General features: G+C 34.5%; 5 protein-coding genes, 32 non-coding genes and 1 pseudogene across 38 annotated transcripts; 14 read left to right on the top strand and 24 right to left on the bottom strand.

Annotated features, from left to right (window-relative positions):
• Positions 1–565: 565 nt before the first annotated feature.
• On the top strand, positions 566–586 carry 21ur-7779. Its single transcript, NR_055697.1, has one exon.
• Positions 587–1,165: 579 nt separating this feature from the next.
• 21ur-7111 lies at positions 1,166–1,186 on the bottom strand. Its single transcript, NR_055696.1, has one exon.
• Positions 1,187–1,516: 330 nt separating this feature from the next.
• dlc-5 (Dynein light chain) lies at positions 1,517–3,345 on the bottom strand. Its single transcript, NM_001028400.3, has 4 exons — positions 3,202–3,345; positions 2,175–2,295; positions 1,883–2,007; positions 1,517–1,829 (listed from the first exon to the last, which is right to left on the bottom strand). The coding sequence occupies exons 1-4, from the start codon at positions 3,324–3,326 to the stop codon at positions 1,640–1,642; spliced, it is 561 nt and encodes a 186-aa protein (NP_001023571.1). The 5' UTR covers positions 3,327–3,345; the 3' UTR covers positions 1,517–1,639.
• On the bottom strand, positions 2,738–2,758 carry 21ur-5754. Its single transcript, NR_055695.1, has one exon.
• Positions 2,925–2,945, top strand: 21ur-10484. Its single transcript, NR_055694.1, has one exon.
• Y73B6BL.277 lies at positions 3,268–3,395 on the top strand. The gene has a single exon (NR_055693.1). It is a non-coding gene; the product is annotated as an Unclassified non-coding RNA Y73B6BL.277 (non-coding RNA).
• Positions 3,396–4,325: 930 nt separating this feature from the next.
• On the bottom strand, positions 4,326–4,346 carry 21ur-9689. The gene has a single exon (NR_055692.1).
• A 559-nt stretch (positions 4,347–4,905) lies between these two features.
• Positions 4,906–4,926, bottom strand: 21ur-9116. Its single transcript, NR_055691.1, has one exon.
• Positions 4,927–5,974: 1,048 nt separating this feature from the next.
• On the bottom strand, positions 5,975–5,995 carry 21ur-10292. The gene has a single exon (NR_055690.1).
• A 402-nt stretch (positions 5,996–6,397) lies between these two features.
• 21ur-8906 lies at positions 6,398–6,418 on the top strand. Its single transcript, NR_055689.1, has one exon.
• Positions 6,419–6,476: 58 nt separating this feature from the next.
• 21ur-10177 lies at positions 6,477–6,497 on the top strand. The gene has a single exon (NR_055688.1).
• A 438-nt stretch (positions 6,498–6,935) lies between these two features.
• On the top strand, positions 6,936–6,956 carry 21ur-15410. The gene has a single exon (NR_055687.1).
• A 95-nt stretch (positions 6,957–7,051) lies between these two features.
• 21ur-13816 lies at positions 7,052–7,072 on the bottom strand. Its single transcript, NR_055686.1, has one exon.
• A 537-nt stretch (positions 7,073–7,609) lies between these two features.
• On the bottom strand, positions 7,610–7,630 carry 21ur-5541. Its single transcript, NR_055685.1, has one exon.
• A 719-nt stretch (positions 7,631–8,349) lies between these two features.
• 21ur-11313 lies at positions 8,350–8,370 on the bottom strand. Its single transcript, NR_055684.1, has one exon.
• Positions 8,371–8,826: 456 nt separating this feature from the next.
• Positions 8,827–8,847, bottom strand: 21ur-7980. The gene has a single exon (NR_055683.1).
• Positions 8,830–8,850, bottom strand: 21ur-13140. The gene has a single exon (NR_055682.1).
• A 388-nt stretch (positions 8,851–9,238) lies between these two features.
• On the top strand, positions 9,239–9,259 carry 21ur-12695. Its single transcript, NR_055681.1, has one exon.
• A 607-nt stretch (positions 9,260–9,866) lies between these two features.
• Positions 9,867–13,244, top strand: acp-7 (ACid Phosphatase family). Its single transcript, NM_068582.5, has 7 exons — positions 9,867–10,046; positions 10,088–10,169; positions 10,634–10,768; positions 11,247–11,640; positions 12,317–12,456; positions 12,517–12,765; positions 12,975–13,244. The coding sequence occupies exons 1-7, from the start codon at positions 9,922–9,924 to the stop codon at positions 13,116–13,118; spliced, it is 1,269 nt and encodes a 422-aa protein (NP_500983.1). The 5' UTR covers positions 9,867–9,921; the 3' UTR covers positions 13,119–13,244.
• On the bottom strand, positions 10,206–10,226 carry 21ur-13787. The gene has a single exon (NR_055680.1).
• On the bottom strand, positions 10,457–10,477 carry 21ur-7262. The gene has a single exon (NR_055679.1).
• On the bottom strand, positions 10,460–10,480 carry 21ur-13172. The gene has a single exon (NR_055678.1).
• Positions 10,892–10,912, top strand: 21ur-6248. The gene has a single exon (NR_055677.1).
• 21ur-10554 lies at positions 11,076–11,096 on the bottom strand. The gene has a single exon (NR_055676.1).
• 21ur-12436 lies at positions 11,694–11,714 on the bottom strand. The gene has a single exon (NR_055675.1).
• Positions 11,773–11,793, top strand: 21ur-13333. Its single transcript, NR_055674.1, has one exon.
• 21ur-9760 lies at positions 12,786–12,806 on the bottom strand. The gene has a single exon (NR_055673.1).
• Positions 12,787–12,807, bottom strand: 21ur-13852. Its single transcript, NR_055672.1, has one exon.
• Positions 13,245–13,989: 745 nt separating the features above from the next.
• On the bottom strand, positions 13,990–14,010 carry 21ur-9986. The gene has a single exon (NR_055671.1).
• 21ur-7985 lies at positions 13,991–14,011 on the bottom strand. The gene has a single exon (NR_055670.1).
• A 617-nt stretch (positions 14,012–14,628) lies between these two features.
• On the top strand, positions 14,629–14,649 carry 21ur-5970. Its single transcript, NR_055669.1, has one exon.
• Positions 14,650–14,973: 324 nt separating this feature from the next.
• Positions 14,974–14,994, top strand: 21ur-11466. Its single transcript, NR_055668.1, has one exon.
• Positions 14,995–15,409: 415 nt separating this feature from the next.
• On the top strand, positions 15,410–16,949 carry acp-6 (Histidine phosphatase family protein). Its single transcript, NM_068581.7, has 6 exons — positions 15,410–15,606; positions 15,656–15,790; positions 15,875–16,019; positions 16,068–16,450; positions 16,530–16,778; positions 16,828–16,949. Exons 1-6 carry the CDS (start codon positions 15,412–15,414, stop codon positions 16,864–16,866), a joined length of 1,146 nt encoding a protein of 381 aa, NP_500982.2. The 5' UTR covers positions 15,410–15,411; the 3' UTR covers positions 16,867–16,949.
• Y73B6BL.275 lies at positions 15,744–15,860 on the bottom strand. The gene has a single exon (NR_055666.1). It is a non-coding gene; the product is annotated as an Unclassified non-coding RNA Y73B6BL.275 (non-coding RNA).
• Positions 15,795–15,815, bottom strand: 21ur-7679. Its single transcript, NR_055667.1, has one exon.
• Positions 16,950–18,051: 1,102 nt separating the features above from the next.
• Positions 18,052–19,964, bottom strand: puf-11 (PUM-HD domain-containing protein). Its single transcript, NM_171363.7, has 3 exons — positions 19,604–19,964; positions 18,657–19,466; positions 18,052–18,609 (listed from the first exon to the last, which is right to left on the bottom strand). The coding sequence occupies exons 1-3, from the start codon at positions 19,939–19,941 to the stop codon at positions 18,240–18,242; spliced, it is 1,518 nt and encodes a 505-aa protein (NP_741425.1). The 5' UTR covers positions 19,942–19,964; the 3' UTR covers positions 18,052–18,239.
• Positions 19,965–20,348: 384 nt separating this feature from the next.
• Y73B6BL.45 lies at positions 20,349–20,513 on the top strand (annotated as a pseudogene). The gene has a single exon. A coding segment is annotated over exon 1 (165 nt).
• A 137-nt stretch (positions 20,514–20,650) lies between these two features.
• htp-2 (HORMA domain-containing protein) lies at positions 20,651–22,027 on the bottom strand. The gene is made up of 4 exons (NM_068580.8): positions 21,955–22,027; positions 21,762–21,909; positions 20,982–21,715; positions 20,651–20,932 (listed from the first exon to the last, which is right to left on the bottom strand). Exons 1-4 carry the CDS (start codon positions 22,018–22,020, stop codon positions 20,822–20,824), a joined length of 1,059 nt encoding a protein of 352 aa, NP_500981.3. The 5' UTR covers positions 22,021–22,027; the 3' UTR covers positions 20,651–20,821.
• Between the last annotated feature and the right edge of the window lie 136 nt (positions 22,028–22,163).

Below are 22,163 nucleotides of genomic sequence, written 5' to 3'. Positions count from 1 at the left end.
GTTAGTGTTTCATGCAGTTGGAAAACTTTAGTGTAACACAGATTATAAATATCAGGCAACGAAAAGCTCTCCTTGATATCTTAAAATTTGAAAAAGTACCGAAAATTAGTAGCAAAAATTACAATTTTCTCTTCAGTGTGGTATATCATAGACTGCGTGACAGATTTCTATTTATGAATAACTACAAAAATATTAAGCATTTTAAAATGAACAAATTATATGTTGACAATTTTTTGGTATCTTTTACCGTTTGGAAGTTACACATCGGAGATGCCTGCCAACTCGAACTTTTCACAGTACTGAAAATTGGACGTTTGTCTGAATATCTCGATTTCTAGCAAATGTATCAAAAATTTTATAACTACAAAAACAATAATCAATTATTTTTACACCTTTTTGCATGCGAGAAAAAAGCTTTCGAACTTTTAAGTTAAGTCCACATTTTTTTAAATTAAGTTTTTTTTTAAATTTCTCACATGCTTTTCGCATACATTTATATTTTAGTGTAAAAATGTTTTCACTGTTTCACTTTGTTGTTTAGAGTATCAACTCAAGGTAAGTTTGATTTTAAAAAACCCGGTAAATTAAAAAAAAAAAGTATTTAGGAAGTTGAAATACATGATTCATATTCATCCCAGCTAGTACGCAACATTCAACACAGACAAAATTTGTCGTTCAGTTTCTTTTCTTTTTTGCAACATCTTTTCCCGTTTAACTGTCATAATATCTATTTCCACCCACCCGTGACTCACATATTTAATTTTTCAGATATTGCACTTGAGCCACGTCATTCTCTCCACTTGTCGCAACAGTGATTTGACGTCATACAGCCTCACCGTTTTCGATTTTTTTTCGCCGACAAAACCGAACAAGTAGTTTGTGTGGGAAACACAAAAGTCAAAATGAAATGGTCTTTGTGAGTGGATATTGAAGAGAACGTGACAAACTAGATTTTATTTTTGATTGTGGAAATAATGACAAGCTTGAAAATTATATTAAAATTATACTTTTATTAATTTTTGGGCACAATCTTTTAGAGGGCCAGATTCATAAAATTCTGTCTCTCACTTGCCCACTTAAAAATGATAAATAATAGTGACTTCTCTGAATAAAAAAGTCTCTACCGTTAAATTATTGAATTTTCAAATCGAATACATTCTGTTCTCCCATTGCCAAAAATTAACAAACAATTATTAATTGTTACCCTTTTCTTTTAACAACACAGTGAAACAGTGACAAAAAGTTCCTGAACACAGTTACATTAACTACCTGAAATTTCAAACTTTTGGAAGAACTGCAAGGTTTATCAATTATGTGCTCAAGTTTTGTAACGAAATGTTACTTCCCATACATGTCTGGCACAAACAAACACCCAAAAAAAGTAACTTAACAGAAAAATTACTCAGCAAGAATTATGTAAATCTTTCACAAATTTACCTATCTAACATGTTCTCTTTCAAAAGATTTAGGTTTCAATCGGAAGTCTGCGCTGAAATTCAAATAAATCCGCCGATATAATTTAGAGATTCATTTATTTTTCAGAAATTTTACAAAAAGAAGAGATACCCATGAATGCAATCAATTGATCAAGGTTCAGATAAATACAACCAACAAAAAATACAGCGAGAAAATGGAGTTTTTATGAAACATCCGATGCACTTGTACTTTCTTCATCATCTTCACTTTTTGGTGTCATCAGTCTACTTCTTCCCAGAATAGTTGTAGGTGTTAATTTAACATTTTCCAAGTGTTTTTCCATAATTGGCAGTCGTTGAAGTGATGTTTTGAATAGCATAAAGGCGATTGTTCCGATCCGGAAATAGATGAAGCTGGAAATCATTTGAATGGAACTTCAAATGTTGTTTTTTTTTAATTTGCTTACCTATCTGGCTCAAAAGTGACAAAAGATCCAAAATGTTTTCCACAAATACAATGCCAATCTGGTCCATATTCTCTATCAAATGCCATTTTCAAATGGCGAGCAATATCATGTTCCAAGTGATATGTCTGAAATACTTTTCAAATTTTCTCTCAAGTCTAAACCAAATCATAAACTCCACTCTGATTCCTTTTTAAAAATTCATTTGTTGATTTGCTCATCGAACGTTTGTGTTCGAACTTTATCTTGTTCCTCTAATAAATTGAACGTTCAAATCTCAACTACATCCACTTACCATAATGCTTTTGGCGGCCAATGAGCAGGCCTCTTGCTCCATGTGACGTGGCATTCGACTGTGCTGCACATCGGCTACAATTTCCCGGCATTTTCCGGTACGACGACATTCGAGTTCAAACCTGGAAGTACAATTAAACTGGAGAGGGACTTTTTAGTTTTGAAATTTTTAATAGACAACTTGTAAGATGCAAGAGCCTTTCAAAATTAAAAAAAAATTTAAATTGAAAAAAAAAACTCTTAATAAAACTTAAAATATCCCGTATGCACGAAAACAAATGTTTACAAAGTGGCTGATGTATTATTTTTTTTGTCTTTTAAAAGAATTTTTCAACAAAGCAATATAATGAGAAATTTTTATATACACCAAAATACACTAAATAAAATACACTACATTGCCTAAATACACGGGGGTTGCGATCAAAAGGAAAAAATATCGAGGAAGGCATTCCGGAAGGCACAAATCTGGCACTTACGCCTAAAAATACCTGCCTGCCTCCAATAAACGCTCCCCATTAACATTTTCGTGCAAAATTGCTTGGGGTGCAAAACTTTTGATAAAATTTTGATAGAACGTTTAACGCATTATCGCAGATATCTGTTTGAAAATAAACAACCAACTTGAAACATTGGCAGTAAATTGTTCGGGAACCCTCTTTGGTGTTTAAATCCGAGTTATTTCAAATTTATTAGAGAAAAAAAATTACAGATTCAATGAATGTCCTAGAGAAAAATTGATTTTCAATGTTAGTAAATCGTAAAGGAAAATGTTTAGAATTAAATTTAAAAGACCGGACGATTCAACATCAAATTTTTAGGGTTATAAATAAACAAAAAAAATGGAAACGCTTTAGAACCTTAGAATTTATGTGTACCCCATTGTTTTTCCTACAAAATACGTTAAAAAGCTTGTTGACACCTATCATATCTGCAGAGCACTTGACTTTTTTCTAGTAATTTGTGGTCACTTTCTGCAAATCTCTATAAGTACCTTTAACAAAACACAACACACAAAACATATCACTTACCTTAACGCCTTCTCGTTGTCCATTTTTTTGCAACGGTTTTTCGAGGTGGCAAGACTGAAGGAGCGCGCACGGGAGATCAACTCTCTTCTCGGCGTCTCTAATCTCAGTGCACTCTCTCGATCCATGGTAAAATGGGCGGAGTCTGGGATGAGGACAACTATTTGTTTTATCCGTGCAATTCATCGGTGAAGAAGAAAAAAGGGAAGATTTTGAAAAAGTAAATTTGAAACAGTAAATAATTAACGGAGACGCAGGAAAGAAATGGTGGATTTTTCTGTGATGATAGGTCAATATGATCGGATCAGTGGATTAAATTTATTTCTGGAATCTAATTTTAGTAACAAAAGTAATGTCATTCTCATGACAAGATCAAGAAATTCTTGAAATTCCTAGTTTTCCCGTCAAAAACACTTCTCAAAACTTTTTTCCTGTGTTTGTCGGTTTTCTTTTGAGGGGGTGAAAACAAGATGTAGTTGCGAGAAAAGAGCAAAGAATGGAGATTTGGTGATAAGATCTTTGTAGTAAGGAACGGTTATTGTCTTTAGGTTGAACTTGTTCTAAAAAAATTGATGAGTGAGAGAGGCTCAGAGATAGTTTGGAATCGGGGGTTTAGCTTTGAAATACTATTAAAAATCTGAATTAAAAATCTTAAATTCGGAAATACGTTCAAGAAAAAACAAAGAAAATTGATAAAGACTAAAACGTCCAATTTTAGCAGTACGATTTTAATTCTTGGATAATCTCCCAATTTAAATTTCCTCAAGAGTGTGATATGCGAGACCAAGCGTCGATTTGCTCCGCTCATTTTTTATCCAATTAGGATGAGTTTTTGAAGTTCGAAGATGGCTTTTAGTGTTGGGGTTTAATAAAATTAAAAAGGTTCTGACTGTGAGGCTTTTCCTAACTGTTTAGCCTGTTTTTTTTAATCTGAAAACGGCATTATTAGTTTTTGAATCTTCAAAACTAAGTGTCCAAAAATATACAAATGTTGTTTTAGAAGTTACAGCTCAATGTTTTAATGTATAGTTTTTTACTGTTTTTATTAACTCATTTGTACCGTATTTCCCATTAGCTTTGTATGGAAAATTAATTTTCGTTTCGTCTCTTTGACTGTAAAATTATCAGGAAAAGTAAAATGGTACATATTGAAAACCAATTTTGTGGTAAGGTATTTGTAAATTCATTGAATCCGTAATTTTTGGTTTTTTCTTCAAACTAGGAATTACTTTTATTTCAACATAAAATGTGGTTTACGGTCAATCTCTGAAAATGTTTCTATTGTTTATGGTTATTTGTTTTTAAAATAGTTAATCACAATCCGTATTTGGGTATACTTTAAATTGCTTGAAATACTTGAATTATTTGATTACTTGAAACATTTTTAAACAGTTTTGTTGCCAATTCATAAATAAAACTAACAAAACTTTGTTTTTTTTTAAATTATTCATAATTGTTATACATTCGGCAAAAATATTGAGTCGCTTAACAATTAAAAGCGAACTAAAAACTTAAGAAAAAAAACGTTTCGTCGTGTTTTGGTGTAAAATCATCTTGCGTGTTGCGAAAAACCTTATAGTAGCCCATAATGTCAACACTTGAAAGCTCAGTATTCAATAAATTCAACACCGGTTTTTTCTTTTGGGAAAATAGGGAACTCGATTGCAAGTTTTCAGGCAATTTAAAAGTTTTCTTGTTTGTGAATAAGAAACTTGTATTATTTTGGAACTTACGTTGAAATTGCAGTTAACTGAAATGCTACTACTGAAACCGCATTTATTTTTTCAACGATTTTCAGCGATACGGCGGTTGAATAACGAATATTCATAAGAAATCTGACAACAACAAACTCCAAGCTTTCAAAAGTCTTTTTTTAAGCAAAGCGTGGTAATTGGGAGATAGACTTTCACAAAATTTTAGTTTAAAAAATTGTGTCCCGATAACTTTCGTGTTCCTTAAACGCAATTGCTTTATTAAAGTTCCCAGCTGAAACAGTTTCTTAAAAACAAATTAGAAGAGAAATGAACACAAACTTAAAAACAGGAACTGCATGTTAAAGTAGAATACTAAAATGGGAAAAAGTCTAGTCAAAACGAGTTGCTCACTGCTCACTGAGCCCAGCCCACACTCAAAATGACACTGATCCCATTCGGAATCGTCTCGTTCCAAGGTGACAACGAGATGATATATTTGTCTATTCCGCCGTCCCTTGTGTTTGACAAGATACTCGAATAATCGTCACTAAATTCCTTGTTGTCTCGTCTCCGTATCGCTGACTGACTCAGTTTCTGTTCAGTTTCACAATATGTTATGTTCAGTTTTTAGGATGTCTATGTGTACCCGCTGACACATGAACAACTATGTACTACTTGTCACAGCGAGTACGTGCTCTATGGGGGAATGATCATTAGAGCAAAGGTTAGTTGAAGAGTAAGATCAGTTGACACATTATTTCAGATCAGGAATCAGTTTCAGATTGTTTGAAGCAATAATGGCAAACATGAGAAAAATGCTGCCGCAATAGACAGGCCTATTTGGATTTTTCGAGTACCTACGTACCTGCTAAGCTCTATGTAAAATTAAAAAAAAACCTGTGGCTAATTTTTGACATGTAGGCGTCCAGTAGGCATGCTGCGTAGATAAAGGCTTTGGTCGTTTTGATGAAAAGCAGAGCGTAATTTTAGTGCTCTAGAAAATCAGATGTTTCATAAATAAAATCTATGTATACCACATTTTTCCCAAAGATGAAATATTTTCACGGAATTATTGGGAATTAGGAAGTATGGTGCGTGGTGAACTAAAATAAAATTTAAATTTCCCACACTTATTAATTTGTTGAAACTGTAAGATACATATACAATTCGAACAGTATATTTTATTTATACCAGTTGTTCACTTGTATCCACTGATCTTTGAGAATTGCTTTCTTGAACTTCACACTCTCAAAATGACAGACTATCACTTATGTAGTCTGTCTATGATTTCAAAATCTGTGACCTCTTGAGCCCTCACTATTGTGTGTATTTTGGAGTGAGTCTCGAAATCCACTTGTTTCTTTTAACATTGATGTTATCTGATTGTGAGCATTGTGTGTGGTGACTGTGGTGTTTGCTATTTATGAGGAAGTGATGTATGGAGATATTATATGGTTTCACTGTTTTACTATGACGATTTAAATCGAAAAAAAACGATCTGATAATATTATCTTTGTTTGCATTCATATTAATTTTACCATTCCATCTGGGCGATTTAGTCATTGGGAAATTATTTTTAAATGATAATTGCATTAAAAAAAGAAACAATAAACTTTGACATGCATGAATTTTGTTACTGTAAGTTTTTTTAATCCTGTCACTTTATTATTAAAAACCTCTCAGTTTTTGTCCTATTTAAAGTAACCTGATTTTTGTGAGTCAAAAATTCAAAATTTCCATCACTTTATTTTCAGATATCATGTAAATGTTTGATTTTTAAACTAGATTACAATAGTGGGTTACTGTATCGTTTTGACAACAATCTCTTTGACAACAGTCTCGAAGAGATAGAAAAATGTGAGAAGGGTGTGGTTTTTTCGTTTTCGTTTTGCTCATTGATTTTCTGATCTATTGATACATTTAATATTTACTTTTATTGAACCGTGAGTTGGTAGTTGTTCATAAAGGAAGGACCTTTGTCTTTTCTGAATAAAAACCATTTACAATTGTTGATAAAAAGTCAGACTATTTTGAAAAATTCAATAATTTTCAGATGTTGTTGAAAAGGAAAGAAAAAATTGCACAACCATGACTAACTCTGGAAAGTGGTTCAAACGAAGTACAGGAAAAGTGAAAAGCTCGGAAGTTTTCGACGCTGGCGGATTCAAATAATCACAAAATCAAATTTTAAGTTTAATTTAATTTAATTGTCGCTAAAGTGAAACAGTAAAAATTATTTTTTTGGGAAACATCAGAAAATACTATTTTTTGTTTTTTTTTTGTTTAAAAACCATTTTCTCACATTACCATAGCACAACACACCCAAATAATCGTCGAAAAAAATACCAAGATTTGCCGACACACTCCAAGACGCCTCTCCGCCGGTGCTGACGCTGGGATCAGAGCTGGGACCAAACAATTTCGAACAAAAAAAAAACAAAAAATTGAAATTCGTGAAAAAACCAAAAAAGTCAAATTTTGTTTTTTTTTAATTTTCAGAAACAAAATCATTGGAGACTATTAAAAATTATTTAAAACTTTTAAAACTTTTTTTTTTTGCTAATGAATATTTGAAAAATATGAAAGTTTTTAAGAAAACTAGTTTTTTGTCCAAAAAAAACCAAAAAATCTATTTTTTGTTAAAATACCAACAAAAAAACCGGACTCTAATGATAAATTAGCCACCTTTGAAAATTTCAAAAAAATTAGAAAAATGATCTTACCAAATTAGACGAGCATTGATTTTTATAAACCAGTCGGGTTCATAATAACATTTTGAAACAGTGGAATTATTGTTATTGAAGCGAAATTTTAAAATTACATTATCTTTTTCCAAAAATTATCATTTTCTTCCATAAATGCTTAAAACACTTGGAAGAGTTTCAAAAATACAGAACGAGTTTCTCTTTTTAGGATTCACAACTAAAAACCTATTTTTAAAATTTTCAGACAATGTTTCACAAGTCCAGTGTTATCAATTTTCAGTGTGCCAACTTCAACCTGCTTTTGATAAGAAAATACTGACAAAAGATGGTGAAAATGAATCACCTGACAAATGAGTTTTCATTGAACTTTTTTGTACTTTTTTATTTGAATTTCCCGCTCAAAGTGTTCCATTGTAGTTACTTCACAGTTCCCGTTATCATTTGTTAATAGTGGCAGTTTAAAATTTCAACTTCATTGTCAATTCGTTGAAATAAAATTTTCCAATTAACTTAACGACTGTGTTGCGTGTGTTTTCATTACTGATTCATTGAACGTTTAGAACGAACGCTTTGGAAACGGAACCCATGAAAAATGCCCAAAATGGATGTTTCAAACAGGTTACGATTATTTCCGATGAACTCAAAAATGCATGTACTGGCAAAAAAAAAAACTGGCAAACGGCTGTTCCAAATGTTCAGTTTTGTTTATTTTTGAATAGATCCTAAAAGGTTTAATGTTTATTTAATGTTTACATGTTTAAACAGTATGAAAACCATTTTTGTTAAATTTTGAAATTCTTTATGAAAAACTTGAAACAGTAAAAAAATATTTTTAATCAGAGGCTTCATATTAATTATATCGTTCTTGAAATTTGTGTTATTATATAAAAATGATAAATGAACAAATTTATAGGTTTCAACTTTATAATTTGTCAAATAATTTGTCAATTTTTTTCGTCAAACTTCAAATAATAGAATTCGTTAAATTAGTAGAGCATTTCATTTTAAGGGCATGCTACGTTTTTCCTTTCCTCGTAATTTCAAATATTTTTTATTATACATGAAAAGCGAGCGGAAATTTGTAAAATTGACTTTTTTTTAATTCACAAACCGCGACTAAAAATCAAGTACAATTTGCGTATTGCAAAACCAAAAAAATATCGGTTACAATAATTCATCTTTTGTACGTCTAGAGGTGCAATACATTAACCGTGCACGGTCATGATTCATGCCAGGGAACTAAAATCTTAACACTTTTTCATTTAATTTCGAAACACTAAAATAAAAAATCTGAAACTGTAGAATTTAATTGGAAATCATAAAACAACAATAAAATAAAATGATTTTGATTTCCATTTTATCATCCTCTTATCATTCTCTCTTTTGAGCGACAGACATTAAACTGTCTACATTTTCAGAATTGACACCAAAATTCTTGTTCCGTGTTCGTTTGAACTCTGAATAAAAATATATTAATACCAAAGTAATCTGATGTTTATTGGCGATTCGAATGTAAATTCAAAATTCTGCATGATCACGAGAAAAAGGTTTTGTATTTCGGTGATTTTGCACTGGAATTTGTAGAAATTAATGCATACATTTTCAATTATGCCATATAATTAAACTTACTAAGTGGAGCATTTTGTACTTGGGTTCCTATAATTATTTTTGGTGCATGGTAATTATTAAATTGAAACTTTTTAGAAATGTTTTATTTTTTTAAATCGCCCAAATTTTTGTAATTTTTAACTTTTGTGTTTGCAATTATATCTTGTTAGGCGCAGTGATAGTTTTTTTGCAGGAAAAATCAGAACAAGCATCACATTAAAAAATAGGTATTCATTAAAATCATTTCTTGGCACATTTTTCAAATATTCTTCTTAACAGTGAGTTAAAAATAATAATGTTCGTCTAATCGTTATAACGAAAATTAAAGTTGGAGTAGAAAAGAACAGATTTTTTCCAGAAATTCCCTACCAAACGAGAGAAGGGAGTACAGTACTCTTGTCCAAACTACATCATCAAAGTTTCCTAACGAATTGGACCAAATAAACAAATTCCCATAGTCTATTTGTCCCTTTTCCTTTGACTTTCCGATTCAAAACTTACAAAAAAAGGTTCAATATTTGAACATAATACTCACACACACACACACAGTTACTCGTTTTTTGTTTCGTTTCTCCGTGTTTTTCTCTGCGACTCTAATTCTTTTACACTTTCTCACTTATGCCAACAAATTTACCCAAACAATCAAGTTCATTTCACTCTTTGCGAACGAGGCGAAACGGTTTGAACTTTGCTATTTTGGAGTTAAGTTTTATAGAATGCGACGTCTGGAAATATTTGTATCCTTGATATTCTGGAATATTGCTAGCGCTGATGAACATCAATTGCCACTGACTTCAACCCAAATCAGCCCGAATACAGAATTTGTGATCTTTGGGACACGGTATTTATTAATTGTATTTCTAGTAAAACAGTAATATTTAGACATGGAAACCGTAACCCAGACGAGTATTTGAACGGAATTGATCGATCATGGGGACAGGAAGGATCTTTAGAGTTGACTTCGGTATGTTAACCAAAGTTGCTGAAACAGTAAAATATTTTCACAAATAACATCGAAAAATCAGAATAGTTATATGTGAAATATTTCAAAAAAGTAGGGAAACTGCTACCAATTTTTTTGTAATTTTTTAAAAACATTTTTGGAACATGTTTGAACAGTAGAGAAAAAAGTTTGGTTGCGTATTTTCCAACACTTCGAAAACTTAGTAATTCTTAATATTGAATTTAATTAAATTAATATTAATATTAACTGATAAATTGGATTATTCGATTAAAATCAATAGTTGTTTAAACCCATATTTTTCTTGTTCACCACTATAAATATTATACTTCTGGTGGAAATACTACTGCTGAAACGGTGTTTTTTTTAATTTTCAAGAACCTGAAATTAATCTTTTCTATTCATTTTTATAGGCGACATAATCAATATTTAACATAATAAAATTTTTTTAAATTTCGTTTTTGAAGATCGGAAAGCGACAAGGGTACGGATTGGGCGTCGAACTACGGAAATTTATAGGGAATCTGACAACAACAAACTTCAATGCTTCAGAAGTGAAATATTACTCAAGTTCTGCAAATAGGTGTCAAATGACATTACAGGTATGTTTACAGAGTTCGCTGCTAGATTTCATACAAGAGCTTTGTCAAATTTTTTTGTAAATGATCAAAAATGCACGCCGTTTCTACATTTACACAATAACAGACAGGCAGAATGGTAGACAGTAACGATGTTGTGTTAAAGAAAAACCCAAATTTAGGAGTTTGTAAAAAATGTTAATTTTGTCGTGTTCGGCAATTTTGGCTTTCTCTCAGCAAAAAAAATTAACGAAAAAAATTAATTGTGAAGTTATTTAATTTACTTGAATTCTTAAAAAACACCAAATTGTTTCGGGGGGTAAATTTTTTAAACCTACATTTTATTTGTAAATCGTTTTTATATAAAATTATTATTTTTATAAAAAAGGTGAAACAGTTGATTGTAAATTTTAATTTCATCAATTTATATTAGACATATTTTAGACTGTTCTAAGACTCTAGACTATATCAGATTTTTAAAAAATTAACTATTTTTATTCAGGTTGCCATTGCTGGTTTGCATCCCCCACAAACCTACAATGACTGGAATACTCAACGATTTGATGACTGGTCACCTATTCCGTACACCATCTCAGATCCGATTCTTCGAATGTATTCCGTCAAGTCCTGTAAGAAATCTGATGAAGTTTGGAAGCCAGTTGATAATGATGATCTGCCGGAACTCGAGAATTTAAAGAATGACAATGCTCAAGTTTTGACCTATTTGAGTGCAGAGACCGGATGGAATATGACTGAAAATTTGGGAAAAGCCGCGGATTTGGCAGATAATTTGATTCAAATGGATTTTTACAACACGACTTATCCATCATGGCTGACTAATCCAAAAATTAATGAATACAATGGCAACGAGTTAAAGAAAACAATAATGAAATTTGGTGAGTTTTTATGGAAAAAACATAGAACTATGAAAAATTAAAAAAATTTCAATAAGTTTGAAAAAATGATTATATTGGATAAAACCAGTTTAACTATTCTTTTAAAAGGATAGTGTAACTGTATTTAGCTAATCTACATTGTGATCAATCAGAAAATTTTGTAAACCTGCAGTTTGGAGTAATATATACATATAGGTGTAGTTACCATTAGTGGGACTAAGTATATGGGGGAGTACCAATCAAAAATTCTCGGCAATTGTCGCCCACCCCTGGTATAAATTCATTTATTATAGTGAAATCTAGCCAAATATCTTTTCTATAAATTTTTCTACAATATTTTAAATTTTTTAAACTTTCAGTCAAGGTTTTGGTAAATTGCCAACCTTTCTACAGATTTTTACTTTTTAAGTTATTTTGAAGATTGATGCAAGTTTGAACTCCTAGAATGTACAGATACAATTAATTAAAACGTAATTTAAAAACAACTAGTGATAGGTGAAAACTGAGTTTTGACTGTAAGTATAAATTTTTAATGTTAAAAAACTTTACTATAAAATTTAGGATTTTCGGCATTTTATAATTTTCTTAAATACAAATACTTTACCAAAGTTATGGAACGTTTGAAACGTAGTCTTGCGCCTCTACAAACCATCAAAGGTTATTACTGTAAATTCAGCTGAAATCCATCCCCGCTCCTGTGCCTACTACTATCCATGTCGTTATCTTATGGGTGGTTACTGGTTGGATGATATTCTCAGCAAGCTCAGTGACGCTAACTCTACAAAGAATGCTCTTAAGGTTGTTGGATACGCATCGGTTCGTTTTTTTTTTTAACTTTAGAAATTTTCAGCAAAATCTGAATAATGCAATTTTCAGCACACCGAAGTCACGCTTTCAGTGATGAACCTAATGGGAATTGAAAAAGAAGAAGTAACCACCTCGGCAGGATTTGTAATTGAATTCCGAAGACAACCGAATGTAGCTGTTAGAATCCTTAATCATGATCCAAATCCAATTGATGCTCATGTCATTTATCCAGCAAATTTGACGAAAGAGCTCTCAGATGTTCAGGAATCAGATGGATTTATTAGATTATCTGACTTCATTCGTATTGTTAGACCAGAGGTATGAAAAATGAGAATGTGGAGTGTGGAATGTGGAAGAAAATGAGGACCACTACATTCGTGGTTTTCTTATAATGACACTAAAACAGTGAAAAATATTGGTTTGAGGAGTATGAATAGTGAGCAAAATAGATCAACGGTTTAAATTTGAACTAAGACAAGACTGGTAATAATTTAAAAAGCATAAGTTCAATAGTTTCAATTTTTCAGAGCTATTCGGATTGGCCAAAACAATGTGATGCTCCATCATGTGCTATCGACAATCCAAATGGAAACTTCTCGTCTTCATCGTCCACCCTGACTTTTGTATCAGTTCTTATTTCTACCGTTTTGGCTGCTCTGCTGAACCAATAAGCTCATCCAACGAGAAGTCTGCTGCATTTCTCCAAGATTGCTGGTTTTTACAATAATCTCATTTGGTCACTCGCATATTAATTCCGCTAGCTTGATCTATTTTTGTAGATAAAGATTTTTAAATTTAATCGGATTTCGTTAATGAAATATATGTATATAGTTTTTAATCAACTAAAAGAAGACATGATTAAAAGAACAGATTCCTTTTAATGTTTTCATGGAACACAGGCACGTTTTCCTGCCTACATACATATGTGCCTACTACAATCTTCATCCCGTTTAGAGTGAACATTTCTGTTTGGACAAGGTAGATTTATTCAGATTTGAAGTACTATTCTTATTTTTAAAATTAAATCTTTAAAATTATTTCGTTAGAGATTAAACTGTGAGATGAAACTAATGGTTTACATGTTCTTGTGTATAGGCATGAGGCAGATGTAGGCTGCCTAGAAGAAATAATTTGTTTACTTGATTTTCAATATTTGTCAGTCGTTTCTAAACAACAGCCCTTCCCAATTTTAATACAATTATCCAATAATAAGTGTTTTTCATTAGCCCCTTTGTAATTTTAACCAAATTTTCTACAGTTTTCTACAGTAGTAATTCTTCCAATTAGCTTTTGGTGTAGCCCTTCCAGAAGGCACCAAAGATCCGAAAATTATGTTAGAGCCCTACGAACTCGCGAATGCCTCAATTAGCACAATGGAGCCATCGCGATAGGAACCCGGGAGGCATATATACTAGACAAATCCTACCGTATTCTCTGCAAACTTTACTTCAGCCTTCTGCTCATGAAGTCTCAAAAATTCTGTCTAATTGAAATTCAAATTGCCACGGCGCAATTCACGGTCATTTGAACTCACCTTGAACTCTCGCAGATTCTCGGAGAAAAACCGGAACTAAAGTTTTCTCGCGATCTTTGTGGTTTTGTGAAACAGAGAAAAAAAGAGTAATTGGTGTATTCAATTGGAAGAAATTGAATTGAAGATGAGATGGTGAAACATGGAGTTTTTGAGTTCAAATAAACAATTGATCTTCTTCATGTTTGTCTGTTTTCTATGTGTTTTGTGTATTTCATCTTTTTCTTTCATTCATTTAAAATTGTCTCATTTTCAATTCATTTCTCCCTTCCATGACAATTTCGAGGCCAAATTGAATTGAAGTTTGGTCGTACCTAACAGAGTATAAAAGAATGGCACAAAATGTTGAGAACGTACATCCAAACATCCTTTCTGTTTGTGATCTATATTTTTATCATGATATTTTGGTATTGTCACGTCTGGTCTCTTGTCACGGCCTTGAGAAATCCTTTAATGACAAGATCGTACTAGGTAGCATGTGATTTAGATTTACAGTACTCAAGTATTGCTATCCTAGGTACATAGATAGAAAAGTTAAAAGAATTATTTTTTGTAACTTGAAAAAAGGTAATTTTAAGATAAAGTTAGCATCTAGTGCTCGATCGGTTTCAGGATAGAAGTAAAATTTTGAAATTTTCTGTTAGTAACAGTTTCCAAAATGTGCCATGGATGCATGTTAAAGTAATTATTTTACAGCTTGAATTTAAAAATAGTGACTGATTTGTAGGCCCACTTCTATCGCGCCTGCCTTGTGCCTTTCAGTTGAACCTGACGAATACCAAAGTTGTACGGCAAGGGTTCGCAGATCATTGAGCACGCGGGAAGGTACGAGGCCGGCGCAGGCTTCTGAACTAACGTGATATTTCATTTGAGATTTTTTTAATAAAATTATTAGTTCCGTGTTTAATGGTTTCTCTATTAGACCAACAACTAACGGTTTTTTGTTCATTCTGTTTCAATGAAACGGTAACAAAACACCTGAAGATACTTTTTATTTCAAATCGGGTCATATCTTCTTTTAATTCAATTTTATTGAATTGTGTTCTGTCGTGTTATCTTATCAGTTTGTTATCGTTTCAAACAAAACAAAAACAGTATATAAACGCCGGGTAAGATGGAAGTTCACTGGCAATTCAGTGTTCTTGTGTAATTAACTGATTACCAGAATTTTAAATTTGTCTAGAAAAGCTCTCAGAATATGTATTTTTCAACCTGAATCTATCATTCTACAATCTCCTACCTTTTAGTCTAAACAGTAAATGCCTTCTTGCGGACCTGCAACGTTTGTGGAATAGGCATGTAGGTAGTCTAGTCATGAGAAGCTTTATCAGTTTTCATACTTCTTGGTTTGCTCTCATTAAAAAGTGATATGTTTCTTCAACTTTACCGTTGTATTTTACGCCACCTCAGACAAAGAAATTATATTTTCAGGTATGAACCTTCTACTATTTTCTGCCTTGATCTTGGCTACTTCAGCCGCCCATCTTCTCCCAAAGAAGTCTGTTGCAATTGATAAGAACTCGGTTCTTGTGCTGTTCGGAACTCGTCACGGAAACCGTCATCCAGAAGTTTTTCTCCAAGAGAATCCAAGAAGCTGGGGACATGAGGGAAATACTGAATTGACTTCAGTAAGTATTAATTATTGGAGTTTCTAAATGAAATCTAGTAATATTTCAGTTCGGAAAGCGTCAAGGACTTGGATTGGGAAAGGAATTGAGAAGCTTTATTGGAAATTTGATCTCTCGTAACTACAACTCATCTCAAGTTAAATATTACTCCAGTTCTGCCAACAGATGCCAAATGACTCTTCAGGTATGTGGCGAATTCCGAATTCAAAGTAAAATAATCAAAATTTATCTAACTATAAGTTGCCACATTGAAACAGTAAATTTTTAGACTGTCACTGCTGCTCTCCACGATCCAGAACAATGGGGGGATTGGGATAAGAAATGGTACGATCATTGGTCTCCAGTCCCATATGCCATTGATGATCCACTTCTTAGAATGTACGCTGTTAAGGAATGCAAAGGAAATGATAAGGGTACGGTTGTACTTGTATAATGTGAACATATAAATCCTGATTTTACAGTCTGGGGCCCAATCGACAAGGATTCCCTTCCATTCCTCAAGAAGCTCAAGACAAGCAACGCAGCTGAGCTCAAATACTTCTCTGACAACACCAAATGGAACATGGAGAATCTGGGAAAAGCTGCTGATTTGGCCGATAATCTCATTGAAATTGATCTCTACAAGGCTGAATATCCATCATGGATTAAGGCTCCAAAGTTGAAAGGATACACTTTCGAGAAGCTGAAGGCTAAGATTCTGGAATTTGCTGAAGTTCATCAGAACGCTTGTGCAGAGTACGGACCATGCGGAAACTTGATGGCTGGATATTGGCTTCAGAATTTGATTGATAAGGTTGCTGATGCTAACGCTGGAAAGGGACCACAAGTTATTGGATACGCTTCTGTAAGTTATTTACAACCTGTCAATATTAATGTGAAACCTCTATTTCCTGTGAAAAAATTATACAAATTTCAAATTCCAGCACACCGAAATCACTCTTTCCGTCATGAAATTGATGGGATACGTGAAGGATGAACTGACCACCTCCGCTGGATTCGTAGTTGAATTTAAACGTCTTCCAAAACCAGCTGTCCGTCTTCTCAACCATGATCCTAACCCAATCGATGATCATGTCATCTATCCAGCTGAACTTACTCCAAAACTTAAGAAATTGGCTGACAAGGATGGATTCATTCCATTGGAACAATTCTTCGCCTATGCAAAACAATTCGTAAGTTGGAAAAATAGGTTAGATTATTGTAACAAATTAACATTTTCAGTCCTTCTCCGATTGGAAGTCTCAATGCGACAAGGCTTAGATTCTTTGCATGAATTTATAATAATCGTTTGATTCGCTTCGTATGTACTAATGTAGTTACTTTTTAATAAATAATTCGAAAGTAATCAATGAAAATTGCAAAATAACGGAGAATGGGTTACTGTGCTCATTAAAGGGGTATACCTCGATTTGGAACTATTTTTGCGATGAAAATCGTTTTTTTTTCTATTTAAAAGATACGTGAAGCTCCATGGAGAACAAAAAAAACTCCAGACTGGAAACCGAAGTGTTTGGATATCGTCCACTTGATACACTGCAACTTTTTCCTCACGAGGGACGAGGAAAAGTGGTTTCTAGGCCATGGCCGAGTCCCCGACAAATTTCAGCGGCCATTTATCTTGCTTTGTTTTCTGTGTGTTTTCTTTCGTTTTCACCGATTTTTTTCCGTTTTTTCTTATCAAAACTAATAAATAAATATTTTTTGCAGATGCTAAAACAATTTCCAAGTGAAAAAATTGTGAGTTCAGTCGGCAAGTAGCGGTAAAAGTGGTCAATGTAATATGATGGATTACGGGAATAAAAAACCCAAACTTTTTCCCAAACATGATACATATGCTGTTTAGATGCTAAAAGTACCTGATTTTCATAACGAGACCGCTGAAAAAGTTTTGAGATTTTCATAATTCAACATTTTGTGCCAAAATCTCGACTTTTTCACAAAAAAAGTTGAATTTTGAAAATCTCAAAACTTTTTCAGCGGTCTCGTTTTGAAAATCAGGTACTTTTAGCATCTAAACAGCATATGTATCATGTTTGGGAAAAAGTTTGGTTTTTTATTCCCGTAATCCATCATATTACATTGACCACTTTTACCGCTACTTGCCGACTGAATTCACAATTTTTTCATCTGGAAATTATTTTAGCATTAACAAAAATATTTATTTATCAGTTTTAATAAGAAAACACGGGAAAAATCTGTGAAAAACACAAGAAAACAAAGCAAGTACAAAATGTCGTAAAATGCGGTGTATTGTGTGCAAACACCGATTTTTCGCATTTTTTCTCGGCCCTCGTTCGAAAAAAGTTGCAGTGTGACACAAAACCTGTCTACACTTTAGTAAGCATAGGATATGTCTATGCCAACAAGGATCATGTACTGAGCAAGACGATCGATGAAGCTTTAGAAGGAGTTCAGGTTCGGCCGTAATTAAGCAATTAAATCTGAAAGTTTGTAAATTCTTTATTCACAGAATTTAAATCAATTATTGTGCAAAAAGGGGCCGGGGTCTTCATATAACATGGAAGAGGTTGCAATACTCTTTCTAATGTTTTCTAGCAATATAATAATAATAATAATAATAATAATACACGTGAGTGGGGGTTAGGATAATAATGCAAATGAATTGCCTATATCTAGTAAAAGGACATTGATTGGAGCGCTTCGATTATCTTCTTGCCCGACGAGAATCTTTCGAGGCGATTGGCGTTTCGCATGACTCGTTCGCGAATCTTCTCGAGCCACATGCCGTACATCTCCGCTTGCTTCTGATCTCGAGCATTCTGACCGAGAACACAAATCTGGATCATCTTCTGAACAACGTAGTTTCCATATTGATGGAAGAGCAGAATGTCGAGAGCATCGCGATTGGTATCTGGATGTGGAATGTAGCCTTCGAAGATCTCGTTCATCATCTCGGCAGCCAGACGGCATGGAGCACATCCGAACGCCACTTCGACCACATGACTAGCGTACTTCTCCTGAGACATCGAGAGCAAGTTCTGCCTGCAAAATTGGAAAAATACATTTATAAATTTGACTATAGAACATACAGAAGGCATTGCTCAATGATAACATCTCTGTAGACAGCCATCGCGTCTCCACATTTGATTACGTGTTGAACAACGTAGTTCGCAAACTCATTGGAAGCCAGTTGAGAACAGTTGCGAGTGACTCCTGACATCAAACTTCGAAGAAGAACGACGCGTTGTTGGTAGCATTCCGCGTATGTATCAGAAGACAGAGTTTCAACGGTCGATTGAATGACACGGCACCCATATTTGTCTTGGCACACGTGAATGAGATTGTCGTCGTCGGCGAAGAACTCCACGACGAAACTCCACGCAGAGACTGGAAGCGTCTTGACGATTTTCTGAATCACGTGGTTTCCGTTTTGATCGATGCTGAGACGGACGAGGTACGTGTCACGGAGCTCCAAGGACAAACGAGTTGCAAGATGAACGTCAAGCTTCTGGATAGCCAGTTGAATGACTCGGCACGCACTCTTGTCAAGGCAGAGATTGTACAAATCACTAGCCAAGTGCTCCGTAAGAATCTCCTGCTCCTCAGTGTTCGAGCACTCCAAGACACGTTGCACGAAAAAGTTACCAAACATGTTACAGCAGAGCGACAAGAAGATAGCACGATCCTCCACCAGTTTACGGAAGAGTTTCTGGTGGATGTCATTGTCGCTCTCCGTTGGATAATGCTCCTGAAGGAATCGACATCCATTCTTATCAGTGGCAAACTCCACGAGAGCGTCGTTGGCGAGCACATCCGGAAGAGTGACCGAGTCCGAAACATTTCCCTCGCCGTCGCCAGCCCAGATTGGAAGTGTGCATTTGTAGCTGCGGGTGCTCGAGCTGAAAATAGGTTAATTTTTTGAAAGTTTCTAAAATTGAGTCTCCATGTCACTTTTCCAGAAGAGCGTTTTTAGCGTGTTTTCAGAACTAACACACAGTTTTTCGAGTAAAATGACGCTGGAAAATTTAAAACTTACTTCAAAGTGTTCGGGGACGACGCGTTGTTCTCCAAATCGATAAGTCTCAGGGCCTGTTGAGGATGACGTGCCGGAGTCGTCATCGGTGTAGAAGTCCGCCATTTGGAAAATTGTCCTCCAAATCCTTGACGATACGGAGTCGAAGCATTCTTTGGTGTCGATGAGACGCGCTGAAATCCCATCGAAGAATCCACATTCCGGTTCGGCGTCCAAATGTTGGAGCTGTTCGAGTTGAAGCAACCGCCGAATGTGTTTTTTCCGGACACATTGCGAGCCTCCGTCGTTGGCGGACTCTCGTGGTAGCGACCGAGGTTAGAGGAACCGGTGCTTTGACTCATATTGGTACGGAGACTAACTGAAAATATTTTTTTGGGAAAAATGGTCGTTTGAATGGACGGAATACGTGGAAAATACGATAGAATTAATGAAAATGAGAGCAAAATTTTGGGAAACGTCCTCGAAGGCAAAAAATGAGCAGAAATGAAGAAATCAGGAACCAAAATGCAAAAATTCGCGCGTTTTTAAAACTAAAATCCCAAAATTTCCCGCGCAAAATGAAATAAAGTACTGTAGAATTTTAAGGCGCATTTCGACGTTAAGCCTATAGGTCTCGCCACGATTGATAAATTTTGGCACAGAATACGAAAAATTCTTGTTTTAAGCGTATTTGAGCGCTATTTTTTTGTTAAATCAAAGAACAAAATTAAATATAATAATAGAATATTTTCAACTGCAACGCGGATTCATGACCCGAATCAGTGGCGCGGGCATCTACAAACTTCAAGAACTCAGTTCCACGACTTATGGTTACGATCTCGGGTTGACTGCAGAATTAGCAGAAGCTAGTAGTTATGATTATGAGCTCATGAAGCATGTCCGGTTCCTGGTGCTTATTGCAGAAAATTTTTAGATTTAAATGCCAAAAGATATTCGGAGCGGGACTCAGCAAAAGAATACGAATCCTTCATACAATTAGATCGGCCAATTGATGGAAACTATGGAATACATTCAAGTATCCTGAAACTGGGACGTGGGAAAAATTCTAACAACACCAGTCAATTTATTTACGAATGACTGTAATTTTAAAAAGAAAACCAAGGATACAAAATGGAGCAAAAAGGAAAATAAAACTCTAGACAATAAAACATTGTACATGATGATATAGAACATGCCATGTTACAGGATAAAGCTGTAAACTAATGAACACAACGAGAAAAATTATTTACGGGAGCGAGAGTATGGAGAAGATCTGGTTTTGCTGTCATCGGCTCCTCTGCGAGTAGTTGGTCTCATCTTGATAGGCGACATTTGTGTTTTCTCGAGAGAATCCTACAAATTGAAACTGTTTGTTAATGTGTACAACACTATTTAATCTAACGGTTATATTATCAACCGGAGACGTCACGTTTCCTCCTTGATCGTTGGCAGATTCAGTAGTATCCTGACTAAGACCTGGGTCGGTGTCCTCCGAATTGAACGATTTATACAGCACATTCACTGGATTGAATGCATACATATCGGAAACTTTGTCCAGATGTCCCTTGAGAGTCAACTCTGCTGCGTATGAATCGGACATCGACTTGCTCCAGCATTGCATGTGTGCAGCGTGGTGTCCCGGGCGTAAGTGACCAATGGTGACCGATTGGATACCATCAGGAAGTGTGTAAAAAGTGGAAGAATCGTCGAAGCCATCGATGCGGAAATTGGATGGAGCATCGTTTGTGTACTTCAATCGAAAATTAGCCGTGAATTCTGCTGGCAACGGTTCGAGAACTTTCGTGCAGAGGAACTGAACACTGCGAACAATCGTCACCATTTGATCCCGTACACTTTCGGCACCCTCATATCGAAGTTGAGCAAGCTCCGCGAAGTGAGGATCTTCCTGGTCATTGTTGTCAGTGCTCAGACGAGCAACCACGCCGCCATTCTCAAAATAAATGAACTTCATAGAGAACACTTCGATGGCTTCAACATCTCCGTCATGCTCGGTCACCACGAGGGAGATTTCTTTCAGAAACCCATCCTTTGTGGCATCCCCGGCGGCTCGAAGTAGTTGAGCGATTTGGTGAGCCCGTAGGTTTTTGAAGCTCAGCGTCATGCAACTCAGATTTTCTGGAAAAAAACATTTACAATACAATGTGATAAGAAAAACAATTACCAGTGATGTAATTCTTCGAGAAATATTCTTTTTCGAGAATGTTACGTTGCCTGAGAACAGCCGAAAACACGACGTAGATTGCCCTGATCATAAAATTGGACGATCGATCCGGGTCGCTGACAATGCTTGGGAAAAGTTTGGACCATGTCTAAAATTAAAAAAATTAAAATAAGCATAAAACCATGAAACAAACTTTATCATCAATGGCATCCTTCGATTTGTTGAGCGACTCGTTGTAGTTATTTTCCAAAGGCGCCATCTGCAAAAAACAATTTGAAGACATTTTTAGGGCAAAGTTTAATTTTTGAATTCAAAAAAAAGAATGCAGATGATGCGTAATTAAAGGTACATCGGATTGGTGCAACCCATTGGTCTCACCACGCAATTACAAAAGCTGAAAAT

The sequence above is a fragment of the Caenorhabditis elegans genome, chromosome IV, assembly GCF_000002985.6.
Source record: "Caenorhabditis elegans chromosome IV".
Classification (NCBI taxonomy): Eukaryota; Metazoa; Nematoda; class Chromadorea; order Rhabditida; family Rhabditidae; genus Caenorhabditis; species Caenorhabditis elegans.
This window is presented reverse-complemented; position numbering and strand designations above follow the sequence as displayed.

What these genes read in the sequence shown, in the direction of transcription:
- puf-11 (NM_171363.7), bottom strand. Translation starts at nt 19,941, where the DNA reads ATGAGTCAAAGCACCGGTTCCTCTAACCTCGGTCGCTACCACGAGAGT. An exon ending in TCGTCCCCGAACACTTTGAA is followed by an intron (nt 19,467 to 19,603) that starts GTAAGTTTTAAA and finishes ACCTATTTTCAG; the next exon opens with CTCGAGCACCCGCAGCTACA. An exon ending in ATCATTGAGCAATGCCTTCT is followed by an intron (nt 18,610 to 18,656) that starts GTATGTTCTATA and finishes CCAATTTTGCAG; the next exon opens with GCAGAACTTGCTCTCGATGT.
- acp-7 (NM_068582.5), top strand. Translation starts at nt 9,922, where the DNA reads ATGCGACGTCTGGAAATATTTGTATCCTTGATATTCTGGAATATTGCT. An exon ending in GGTGTCAAATGACATTACAG is followed by an intron (nt 10,769 to 11,246) that starts GTATGTTTACAG and finishes ATTTTTATTCAG; the next exon opens with GTTGCCATTGCTGGTTTGCA. An exon ending in TTCGTATTGTTAGACCAGAG is followed by an intron (nt 12,766 to 12,974) that starts GTATGAAAAATG and finishes TCAATTTTTCAG; the next exon opens with AGCTATTCGGATTGGCCAAA.
- acp-6 (NM_068581.7), top strand. Translation starts at nt 15,412, where the DNA reads ATGAACCTTCTACTATTTTCTGCCTTGATCTTGGCTACTTCAGCCGCC. An exon ending in ATGCAAAGGAAATGATAAGG is followed by an intron (nt 16,020 to 16,067) that starts GTACGGTTGTAC and finishes CTGATTTTACAG; the next exon opens with TCTGGGGCCCAATCGACAAG. An exon ending in AAGTTATTGGATACGCTTCT is followed by an intron (nt 16,451 to 16,529) that starts GTAAGTTATTTA and finishes TTCAAATTCCAG; the next exon opens with CACACCGAAATCACTCTTTC.
- dlc-5 (NM_001028400.3), bottom strand. Translation starts at nt 3,326, where the DNA reads ATGGATCGAGAGAGTGCACTGAGATTAGAGACGCCGAGAAGAGAGTTG. An exon ending in GACAACGAGAAGGCGTTAAG is followed by an intron (nt 2,296 to 3,201) that starts GTAAGTGATATG and finishes TTGTACTTCCAG; the next exon opens with GTTTGAACTCGAATGTCGTC. An exon ending in TGGCCGCCAAAAGCATTATG is followed by an intron (nt 2,008 to 2,174) that starts GTAAGTGGATGT and finishes AAAGTATTTCAG; the next exon opens with ACATATCACTTGGAACATGA.
- htp-2 (NM_068580.8), bottom strand. Translation starts at nt 22,020, where the DNA reads ATGGCGCCTTTGGAAAATAACTACAACGAGTCGCTCAACAAATCGAAG. An exon ending in AGGATGCCATTGATGATAAA is followed by an intron (nt 21,910 to 21,954) that starts GTTTGTTTCATG and finishes TTTTAATTTTAG; the next exon opens with ACATGGTCCAAACTTTTCCC. An exon ending in CTCCGGTTGATAATATAACC is followed by an intron (nt 20,933 to 20,981) that starts GTTAGATTAAAT and finishes TTCAATTTGTAG; the next exon opens with GATTCTCTCGAGAAAACACA.